Raw genomic sequence first — 11,104 nt, 5'->3', positions numbered from 1 at the left:
CTCACCCGTTTGTTACCAGTAAAGACTCCTTTATTTGCTGGTTACCACATTGGCGGGGCGGGGCGGGGCGAGGCCCACCTCTAGATGAGATATGACATTCAATCATTTCTCTTCGTAACTTAAAAGTCCCACATCGTTGAACTAGTGAAATTAGTTGGTCTTTATAATGAATTGTTTGGCAACTCATTGAAGACAACTAAGTGGAATGGAGAAGGATTCCCAAACGTGCAGCGATCGGGCTTTGGCTCGAGGTGCTTGGGGCTCAGGGCTCACAATGAAACATATTTTAGAGCTATCAGATTCCGGTGAAGTTCTAGAAAATTCTCACAACATGAACTCATCTAGCCTAGTTTGTCACTTGGTCACGATATGACACGATTTGTCGATTTGTTATATAGTTGTGTCCAAACGCCTCCAAGTAGGAGGCTAGCCCTAGTTTAATGTCTAATCACGATACGACACAATCCCTTTTATAGTTGGTGCCGGACGGGTGTGCCCCCTATCAGTTCCTCCATTTTTTTTTTGAGAAATCGATTACGATCTATGTTAGTTGTTCCAAGGCCTTGATACATCGAGACGATGTGATAAACACCAAAACTGCCGAATTACTACTGGGCCTAAAGCTCCCTATCACAGTATCACTTCGGCCATTTTTTGAAATAATACCACAAAGGTTTGTAAGTTCGTTGTATAGACGGGTTGTATAGACGGGTCCGGACACGGGTTTGGACACCGGTCTGGCTCTGGCCACAGATATTTTCCCGCCCTTATTTGGTTCACGAAGAAGGGCACGAAACCGTCAAATCCATTTCTGTTTTGTAACAACTTTTTTTAGAGAGAGAAAGTTGTATAAACCACTACCAGAGACTAGAGAGAGAGAGACACCGCCAATCTCATCTTCTCCCTTCGATTCTCCTATCTTAGAGAGAGAAAATACAGTCTCCATGAGCAGCAGCAGTAACAAGAACAAGAAGGTTTCCGACATGTCTAGTTCGTCTCTTCTACCCGGCGGTGATCGTACTGCTGGTAAACTCAGAATCCTCAGCGCTACCAAAACCCTAATCAACTCAATCATTTTAGTATTTTCTGTTAGGAGAATTTGATTGAACTTTTTATTTACTCTTCTTTCTTTAATTTGTGATGTGAAGCTCCCGTTGATCAAGAAGGTCTCGCTAATACTCTCAAGGTGTTGATTAAGTGATTTCTCTCTCTCTCTCTCTACTTCAACTACTTCATTTGGATGAATGATGATTCTAGTTTTATTCACTTTTGGATTTTGTACAGAATCTTCAAGCCCTAGCAGGACAACATCCTGTTGTCAAGAACGACCAACTTTCATCTACTGACATAAATCGTGTTAATGTTCTTCAAGATTTTCGGGTTTGATCTTTGAATTCCTTCTTCTTATGCCCTAATTTGATTTCTTTGAGTGGTAACTTAGGGTTTAGTCAGTAGTTATAGTTATATGACTAAGCTTCCAAGTATCTGCCAATTATAGTAAAGTTTGTATTTTCTAAGTCAGATCTGAAATCTGAATCAAGGTCTGAAATGCCTTGAGTCAATTTTGGAATGTTGCTTTTATCCGAATCGTGACATCTGATTCATCTGAGTTGCTGATTTGGGTTGATTCTGTGTCAATTTGACTCAGACGACTCAGAATCTGACTAGCCAGACGAGTCAGACTCAGACAACAAAAAAAGAGAGAGAAAACTAGTGTGCTTCCATAATAGGTATATGTTAGTTGTTTAAAGTGGACCAGGATACCCGAGGACGTTCTCATTCCTGTACTCATTATACGGGTCAGATTAGCTCATTGTAGGACTCTAAACAGGCTTAGCGCCCGCTCGGACCAACCATCTCCAGCTCCAGTTGTTTGGCTGGCCGGCCAGACCAGGCTGCTCAGTCCCTGACCCGCTTCGGGCAGATGCTAGAGCAGTTCTACAAGTTAATTAAAAATAGTAGTATGTACTGATGATGTATCTGCTAGACATTATTAAGCTTTCCTGTTAAATTATCCAATGACTATTATTGTTTAGACATTCCCTATACTAGACTTCAATTTTCAATCCTATTCTTTATATATTGCTTTTCCTACTTTTACCTTTATTTGATTGTTTTCTTATGCACTTATACATTTTGGATTTGTACAGGATAACCTTCGAAGGTTAGCAACAGAACGTCTCGATGTCCTCGTCATGGAGACTCTTCCACTTAATGTGAGGAAGCGTGTTGAAGTTCTTAAAGAAATTCAGGTCTGCTCTTCAAATTGCTTATGCTTATATTTTCTCTTTTCAGTGGTGGGTTTACGGTTTAATTAGTATTGCATGTTATACATTCTAAAGTCTAAGCTTTGAAGTTGTTGGGTTATTCTATATATATATATATATATATATAGCTGGGATCAAATGGTAACAAACTAGTTTGATTAGGAGAAGTTCATGCTGTAAAGTTAAGTAAGAATAACGTGGCCTGGTGATGCATCTGCTACATATTTTGGTATTTCTTGTCCAGTTATTCAATGCTACAGTCAATTTGTTACGACTTCTATTTGTTTATACATTCTCTAAAATGAAATTGAACTTTCGAATCCTATTTTTGATGTAAGACTGTGCTTCTATTCTTTTCCATGAAATGCCCAAAATGATTAACAAACTTAAAGGAGCTATTAGTTGGTTTTCTAGCGAGGTGAACCTTGAGTGTATCGTTATTTTTTTCTCTATGTGCAGAGGCGACATGATGAATTGGAAGCAAAGTTTGTTGAGGAGAGAGCCGCACTTGAAGCCAAATATCAAAAGCACTATGAACCACTCTACACAAAGGTAAAGTTTTCAACCTAACACAACAATTTTTGGTGAATGATTGCACTCATGTAGAAGACAAACCCTCGTTCTGTATTGTTTCTCTCTCGTTGACACTGAGTCGTGAGAACAAGTCGGGGTAATCTGACTGTCCGGGGCTTTAAACAGGCTAGGCAAGGTCTAAGCCTGTGAAGGGCCTCACATGGGTTTAGACTAGTTTGCCATTTGGGCCTTAAACAGGGCCGAGCTTATCCAGGACAACGGGCTGGGCATAGTGGACGAGCCTGGCTCATCGTTTTCTGATGACTATGAGACTCTATGTATGGGTTCTCCACAATCTTCATAGATAATCTATGTAGCTTACGCCTCTCAACTCAGGGTTCACAATGCTAATGACGTGGTTGATATTATCTCTGTAATCCAAATATTGTTTAGTTTGGCTGCTGATTTCTCAAAAAAGTGTCTAATCATCTTCAGTCGTGTTATATGCTTTGTTTTTAGAGGAACGAAATCGTGAATGGTATTGTTGAAGTAGCTTCGAGTGAATTTGCATTAGACGAAGAAGAGGATAAAGCCACAAAAGGTACCAAGTAAAGGAAAAGTTTAAAGTTTATATTTGTTTAATTACAGTATTAGGAACATTTTCCAATTAGAGTTCATGTATTGTTAGTTATTTCTAAAACGAACTTGTCTGAACTGATTTTGGAATCTTTGTTTCTTGTCCGAATAACTGACTGAAGCTGATTTTAGGTAACATTTGACTCGTACATAAGATCAGTAAGTTTTAAGAGTCCATTGTCTGAAATATGCTCAAATGGCTATTGTACACCGGACAAAAACAAGTCAGCCGACTAGCCAGATTTAGACAGAAAAAAAACACCATATCTTAATTCGGTATTTTGAGATCTATATCTTATTTTGTCCCGTACAGAGAAAGGAGTCCCTAACTTCTGGCTTACTGCAATGAAGAACAACAAAATACTACTGGAAGAGGTATAAAAATCGTAGTTAAAATTTGACAGCCTTCCTCCCTCTCTTACGTATACTAACTTATCTTTGTTTTACTCGACTTTTGTGGCATTTAGATATCAGAGCATGATGAAGATGCTCTCAAATATCTGAAAGATATCAAATGGTGTAGGACTGATGAACCCAAGGGTTTTAAACTTGATTTCTTCTTCGATACTAATCCTTATTTCAAGAATACCATCCTTACAAAAACCTATCAGATGATTGATGAAGTTGAACCTATTCCTATTCTGCAAGAAGCAATTGGGTGAGTTCGTAAGTTGTTCCTTTCTTCTGTAGTCAAATATGACATCTGACTCGAGATCTGAACTGACTAGACTCGGATTTAAGAGTGATTGTTTATTCTAACTCGTACGAGTAATTGATTTTGAATCTGGTTGAGTCATTATAAAACCTGAAATGACAATTCCACCACCAACTAAAACAAACTCCAACTCGGACAACTCATTTGCCTTCGACGAATTGCATCTCTAATTTATTTTTTTTATTAAAAAGATCACTTCGGTTTGGCACTTGTAGGATGAAGATTGAATGGTACCCAGGGAAGAGCTTGACACAAAAAGTCGTGAAAACTAAGCCAAAAAAGGGACCGATATATGGAAAAACTATCATTAAAACTGAAGATTGTGAAAGTTTCTTCAATTTCTTCAGTCCACCACAAGATCAAACTGTAAGTTCAGCAGCATCTTCTTCTTCTTCTTCTTAATTGGCAGTTAACAATCAACACTGATGTTTAGTAACATATTTTTTTCTTTTCTTTATGATATTTGAATAGGCTAAAAACTTCGCAACTAAAATGGAACAAGATTATAACATTGGGTAAGATGTTTCGATCTTTCGTTCTTGTTTATCATTTTAAGATTGTCTTCTATGCAATATGATAAAGAAGTCATCGTCCTATAAAACATAAACCCTTAACTCCAAAAACTCTGGGTCTTTATCAGATCTGTGATAGAACTGAATTTTATTATAATGTAATAAAATGTTGTGACATATTCTAACTGTGTTGTTCATGTCTTTGAAGATCAACAATTCGAGACGAACTTATTCCTCATGCTGTGTCATGGTTCACCAAAGAGGCTATTGAGGAAGATGTTCTTGAAAACATTGATGGAGATGACGATGACAAAGAAGTTGAGAACTGATACGATGACAGTGACATATATAAGAGCAATAAGTAGGTATGCACTTATTGATCTTCTGCTGATCTTTTCTTTTTTGCATTTAGGCGGTGTTTATTGTTTCTTTTGTGGATTTACAGGATCGTGCAAAAACCAAATTTGGGGAAGAACAAGAGGGTACTGGGAGGAGGCTCATTAGAACGTAAGCAACGTTATGATTTACAAATTGATAGACAAAAATGTAGACTCTCTCTTTACCTGTTTTGCTTCTCTTGAACATATGAATTGATGGCGAGAACCTTATACTATCGATTTTTCATATTCATATAGCATCCGTGGCTTCTGTTAAGTATTTCTGTCGAAAGCTAAATTTCCATGTTTACTACTACAAAAAACGAATCTTTTCATGTAAAAATATCATAATAGGTCCAACTGTTATAGTCCCACATTGCTTGGGAATCAGCATGAGACTCTGCCGAAGTCAAAACTCAGTCTCAAACTTCTCAACCCACTGCGCCGATCTCAGATTAAGAATTATATTTATCGTAGTGACCTAGCTTACTAGGAGATTATCCTTAGAAAAATGTGTCAATGGGTAACAAAAAGGCGATTAATCAGAATGTCGAACATGAAAGATAAACCAGATAGTTTCTAACATTCATATATTCATCATCCTTATGGAAGGTAAAATTGTAAAAATATCCATCATGGTGGTCCACCGAGTCGGCCTGTTTCACCAAAAAGAATAAACCCGATCCAAAGGAGGAATAGTCATTCAACAAAGAGTAACTATCCCAAATAATGCTTGTTTAAAGCTCGATACAGAAGAGGAAAACTACGTTACTACATTCTATAACGTGATTCAGATGTCTGTTATCGTTCCACATGTTAAAAGGGTTGGGTGATGTACCAGACGTTACTACATTCTATAACTTTCAAGCAGGAGCGAACTTTGCGTCCAGCTTTGATGAAGTAAGTGGCATCTTTGATTCAACATGAAGTAAATAGCATATTGGGACTCCAAACAGTGAACTTGCAAAAATAAGGGTGTAGTGCTATCCTCCCCGTACGAGGCCAAGCCACGTTTGTCGCGTGTCACAACGATTCGTTTAATAGTTGTGTCAAACGGATGTATCGCCTCCCTACACGAGGGGAGGCCTCGTTTGTCGTCTGGTCACGTTGTACCAACGGATTCTTTGCACGAGAGGAGGCCTGGTTAGTCGTCTGGTCACGATGTGACACGTTGTACCAGATGAATTCTCTGCACAAGAGGAGTCTTGGTTTGTTGTCGGGTCACGATACAACACGTTATGGATTCTCTGCACGACGCGAGGTCTCGTTTGTCGTCTGGTCCACGTTGTACCAGGCGTTGCACGAGAGACCTGGTTTGTTGTTGGGTCACGATACAAGACGTTGTACCAGACGTTTTCTTTGCACGAGGCGAGGTCTGGTCACCAAAATGACTGTGACATGTGCGCGATCCCTCACCTTGGATAATATCACAAGAGGGGTTCGGTTCGGACACGGGTCTGGCCACAGATATTTTCCCGCCCTTATTTGGGTCAGGAAGAAGGGCACAAAATCGTTTCTGTTTTAAAACAGTTTTTTCTACAGAGAGAGAGAGAGAGAGAGAGAGTTGATATAAAGCACTCGAAGAGACAGAAAAACTACCAAATCTCATCTTCTTCTACAGTCTCCATGAGCATCAGTAACAAAAACAAGAAGGTTTAGAACAAGTTTGATCTCGATTTCATCTCCTCTTCCTGGTGGTGGTGTTCGTACTACTGGTAAACTCAAAATCTTCAACGCTACTTAAACCCTAATCAACTTATAACCTACTAGTATTTTAGTTAGGAGAAGGCCTCGAATGATAATGCTCTCAACTCTCACTCAACGTGTGATTTCTCCCCCTCTCTCTCTACTTTAACTATTTATTTTGATGATTTTGTTTCTGTTCATTTTTGAATCTTCAATCCCTAGCAGGTCAACATTTTGATGTCACGAACGATACATATTTGTCAAATCCCAGAAATGGTGTTGATGTTCTTGGAGACCTTCAAGTTTACTCTTCGAATTACTATTTTTTATGCCCTAATTTGATTTTGATTTTTTTTGGACTGGTAGCTTAGGGTTCAGTCAGTAATTATATTTATATGATTAAGCTTCAAACTATTTGCTGATTATAGTAGAGTTTGTTTTTTCTTAGTCAGATCAGAAATCTGACTTGAAGTCTAAATTGCCTCTGTGTCAATTTTAAATTGTTGCTTTTGTCTGAAATGTGGCATCTGATGATTTATCTGAACTGCTGATTTGGGTTGATCGTGGGTCAACTAGACTATTCAGAATGAGACGTGCCAGACGAGTGAGACACCGTCATTCTTGCTTCCTCAAGTCACTAGAACAGTAGAACCAGAGGTATGACCAAATATTGGCAAAGAAAGTTACTGTATGCAAGTTTCAATTGAATTGGGTGAGATTTCATAAATAACGTTTATTAAGTCAGATTCCACCAGTCCCACTTACCAGTAAAAAAAAGATAAAAGTTTTTATTTCCTTTTTCTTCTATTGGCGTGTTCTTCTTTTTCTATTTCCTTTTTCTTGGTGGTTTATTCTGTTGGCATGTTCTTTTTTTATTTCCAATTGAACTTTACTTCTCTTCTAGGTTTGCTTAAAGTCAAGCTTACCTTTTCTCTCTCTCTCTCTCTCTACTCTCCTTGACTTTGTTGTTTTATTCTCTGAACTTCGGGTTTCATCTACCAGAGCAATGGCAATTCAAACCCATTTCACAACTTAAAGCTACTTCTAGTTTCATGTCTAAGTATTGTTGTAAAGCTATAGTAAAAATCCAAGAAAGTTAGAAACAGAGTTTGACTTTGACCTTTGTTTCTGAGGTTGAAAATGTCGTTCAGTAGGAGTAATGATCAGCAAACTCCACAAAGGCGGATCACGCGGACTCAAACTGCTGGAAAGCATGATGGTGAATCAATTTTTTATAGTGAAGCTGTTCCGTCATCTCTTTCAGAGATTGCACCTATCCTTCGTGTTGCTAATGAAGTTGAACCTCAAAATCCTAGAGTAGCTTATCTATGTAAGGCTTCGTTTATCCAATCTGTTGAGTTTAAGTTTCATTTTGTGAATTATCGTGTTAAATTTGTATATTTTTCTTTTAGGTTTAGCTTTAATGATAAAGATATTTCATTTCATTAGGTTTATCTCTAATTATAAAGATTAGTTCATTTCATTAGGTTTAGTCATCTTGCATAAGAGTCTAGTAAACTTGTTTGGTGTGTTTTATATATGTATCTGCAAATGATTGTTGTGTTAACTACGGGTATAATCTGATGTATAAATGTTGTTTTCGTAAAGGTCGATTCTTTGCTTATGAGAGAGCTCACAAGTTGGATCCAACATCTAGCGGACGTACTGTTCGTCAGTTCAAGACTGCACTTCTACAACGTCTAGAAAGGGTGAGTAGGAAATTTCTTTGTAAGGATTTTAACTATAACTCCATTTCGTATCGTTGTGATTAATTTCCAAGAGACTTTTCCCTTGTATTTTACAAGGTAGGCAACATCTTAAATGGGAAACCCAAATTGCCATAACAACGCAAGTCTTTAACACTCCGGTTCTGACGGACAAAATGCATGGATACAATGATACACATCTCATCACCAATTACTAGCAGTCAAAGTAGTTCAACTTGTTGCCGGAGTGAGTATAGATATCCTGATAACTTTACAACACATGATACTACCAAGACATGTAGGAAGTGCGAGTTCCGGAAATCCGCCCAATTCATTTGAATTATGTTATTGTTCTACTCGAGCTGCCTGGGCACGAAACCAGATTCTTATTCTTGTATTAATCTATCCCACTACGGCATGGGCCATAAAAGAGTCTGTAAAGTCGTAGTCTAAACAAAATAACTGAGCATTTAGGCTGAAGTCCACTCTCTACTTTTAGTAGTCATAGTTTGATGAAGCTCCATCTTGGTATTACTTCTAGTTATTGTTTGTACTTGAAAATTCTGGCTGAGGTTTGTCATGATGCCTTCGACGGTAACGCAATAACAAATCCTCATTTACTGGGATGTAATAGCATCTTTCTGATATATTAAACTAGGCACTGTGAATACTGCTGGGATAATGTTTCTGAAGGGATTTGTTGTGTTTAAAATCACATTATCACAGTTTTCAGGAGCTGGACCTGTAATTTTGGTTACGAAGTTAAAGGCAATCGAATTAGAGAAGGTGTTTAGTGCTGGTAAATTTATTGTTTTGTACTTCTCAAACTCTATTTCGGCTTAACGAGAAGATCTGGTGCCACTAAGTTATAAGTTTCACATTTTCCATTTGTTAGATTTTGCAAGAATACTTTCTGTTATCATCTTCTGCATGATAAGTGAAAATATATGCACAAGAATTCCATAGCTCACTTCCTCACTTCAATGCTCATTTCTTCGACGTATTTACCTTTAATCGCTTATATTTTGGCTGCATGAGTAGCTTTACTGAGTGTACAACATTATGACGCTGTTTGTGCTTTCTTTTTTTCATTCAGCGTTCACCGAGTTCTTCTTTACCCGTTTTCAGGAAAATGATCCAACTCTAATGGGAAGAGAAAAAAAGAGTGATGCACGTGAAATGCAGAGTTTCAATCTACATTTCTACAAAAAATACATCGGAGAATTGCAGGAGGCTGCCGATAAGTCCGATCGGTTAGTTTGCTGTTATGAACTCAATTATTTGCTTGGAAAATATATCTGTAATGTGGTATATCTTTGTTTGTTTAATACTTATTTCCATAACTTAGTGCAAAACTTACCAAGGCATATCAAACTGCTGCTATCCTCTTCGAGGTTTTGAAGGCTGTGAATCCGACACAAGATGTTGAAGTTAATCATGAGGTGAAACCACATAACATTTCCAATTTGTTACTTATGGTTTTTCCTGAAGTTTTATCACCTTTTAACCATGGTGGTATAGTAGTAATGCCATTATTTCCCTTGGTTGGTGTAGATTCTAGACGCTCATACAGAAATCGTGAAGAAGCACAGATTGATCAGGCTATAATGCGATATCTTGAGGTTTGTGTTAGACATTTTTCTTTTCTATGAAATGTTTACAGACCTTCTTCTTCTAGTTGTCTTGTTTTTCCACTCCACGGCTTGAACCCATGAAAAGAAACCAGACATTAGTAAAGATAACTACGCCTATCTATACAAAGACAGAATTCCAAAACAACCGTGATTAGGAAGCCGACAAAAGTGGCTTGAGTTTCTCGTGAATCTCTCTATCCAACGGCTTGGATTCACCCTGTTTTCATCAAGAGAAAGTGGCGTGAATCCAACCATTGCATAGGATTCATGCCACTTTTGTCGGTGGCTGAGTCTTTTTCAATTCCAAAAATAAGAAGTTAGAAATTCTAACCCACTTAAAAAGCCAAAACAGAAACTGCATCAAACAGTGTAACTCTGTAGTTTGTACATCTGAGTTTGTATGGATGTGGCTATCATTTGCAAATTCTCAGTCTGATAATGGCATAATGGCCACCTTATCCTGTTGGATAAGCTGCTTAGTCATATCATCAAAGTCAGCTAGGTATAGCTCTACTTCACCAATTGAGGATCTAACTTTAGCTAAGTGATCAGTAACCTGATTGAGTTCTCTAGACACCTGCTTCCAGAAGAACAAAGAGTCTACTATGGACTCAGTATCTACGTAGTGTATCTCAGCCGAGATGCCCAATAATCTCATGCTTCAGCTTGGTCTTGGCCTTCGGCCGGACAGAGACTGTTACCTACAGCATAACTCAATATTTAAGAGTCTATTGTTTGTTTTGTAAATTTACAGGAGAGAGAAAAAACTGAAATTGGGGATGAACAAGTGGGCTCGGAGGCTCATTAGAAAGTAAGCAGCAGTAACATTTGCAAACTGATACATTCTGTCACGAGACAAACAAAATTGTAGACTCTCTCTACCCTGTTTTGTTTCTCTCGAAATTTGATTTGATGGCGAAAACCTCGTACTATCAATTGTTTGTACTCCTATAGCATTCATGGCTTTCTGTTAAATATTTGTATCAAATGCTAAATTTCCATGTTTACTACTTCAAAAGACGAATCTTTTCGTGTAAAACAATTTCAATATTGGGTAT

At 37.9% G+C, this 11,104-nt stretch overlaps 2 protein-coding genes across 3 annotated transcripts; both read left to right on the top strand.

Moving 5' to 3' along the window:
- Nucleotides 1-690: 690 nt before the first annotated feature.
- Nucleotides 691-5,297, top strand: LOC147540679 (nucleosome assembly protein 1;3-like). 2 transcript variants are annotated; one of them, XM_086640159.1, is made up of 12 exons: nt 691-1,026; nt 1,149-1,186; nt 1,285-1,380; nt 2,151-2,252; nt 2,727-2,819; nt 3,300-3,381; nt 3,730-3,791; nt 3,884-4,074; nt 4,347-4,497; nt 4,603-4,646; nt 4,852-5,004; nt 5,089-5,297. In XM_086640159.1, the coding sequence occupies exons 1-11, from the start codon at nt 945-947 to the stop codon at nt 4,970-4,972; spliced, it is 1,062 nt and encodes a 353-aa protein (XP_086496285.1). In that variant the 5' UTR covers nt 691-944; the 3' UTR covers nt 4,973-5,004; nt 5,089-5,297. The 2 variants fall into 2 exon arrangements, with proteins under 2 accessions (XP_086496285.1, XP_086496284.1); XM_086640158.1 differs by having other exon boundaries at nt 4,852-5,008.
- A 1,246-nt stretch (nt 5,298-6,543) lies between these two features.
- LOC147540678 (callose synthase) lies at nt 6,544-11,085 on the top strand. Its single transcript, XM_086640157.1, has 8 exons — nt 6,544-6,735; nt 7,283-7,363; nt 7,840-8,036; nt 8,315-8,415; nt 9,541-9,665; nt 9,761-9,854; nt 9,967-10,034; nt 10,801-11,085. The coding sequence occupies exons 3-7, from the start codon at nt 7,847-7,849 to the stop codon at nt 10,018-10,020; spliced, it is 564 nt and encodes a 187-aa protein (XP_086496283.1). The 5' UTR covers nt 6,544-6,735; nt 7,283-7,363; nt 7,840-7,846; the 3' UTR covers nt 10,021-10,034; nt 10,801-11,085.
- The last annotated feature ends 19 nt before the right edge of the window (nt 11,086-11,104 follow it).

The sequence above is a fragment of the Eschscholzia californica genome, unplaced genomic scaffold, assembly GCF_041429995.1.
Source record: "Eschscholzia californica isolate CP2 unplaced genomic scaffold, dmEscCali1.0.p SCAF_5, whole genome shotgun sequence".
Lineage (NCBI taxonomy): Eukaryota > Viridiplantae > Streptophyta > Magnoliopsida > Ranunculales > Papaveraceae > Eschscholzia > Eschscholzia californica.
Note: the sequence above shows the minus strand (reverse complement) of the source record. Positions and strands in the feature narration are given on the sequence as shown.

Bases quoted from the DNA above. Each gene is read 5' to 3' on its own strand.
- LOC147540678 (XM_086640157.1), top strand. From the start codon at position 7,847: ATGTCGTTCAGTAGGAGTAATGATCAGCAAACTCCACAAAGGCGGATC. The intron at 8,037-8,314 runs GTAAGGCTTCGT...GTTTTCGTAAAG, and splicing joins TCCTAGAGTAGCTTATCTAT to GTCGATTCTTTGCTTATGAG. The intron at 9,855-9,966 runs GTGAAACCACAT...TGGTTGGTGTAG, and splicing joins ATGTTGAAGTTAATCATGAG to ATTCTAGACGCTCATACAGA.
- LOC147540679 (XM_086640159.1), top strand. From the start codon at position 945: ATGAGCAGCAGCAGTAACAAGAACAAGAAGGTTTCCGACATGTCTAGT. The intron at 1,027-1,148 runs GTAAACTCAGAA...TGTGATGTGAAG, and splicing joins CGGCGGTGATCGTACTGCTG to CTCCCGTTGATCAAGAAGGT. The intron at 4,498-4,602 runs GTAAGTTCAGCA...ATATTTGAATAG, and splicing joins GTCCACCACAAGATCAAACT to GCTAAAAACTTCGCAACTAA.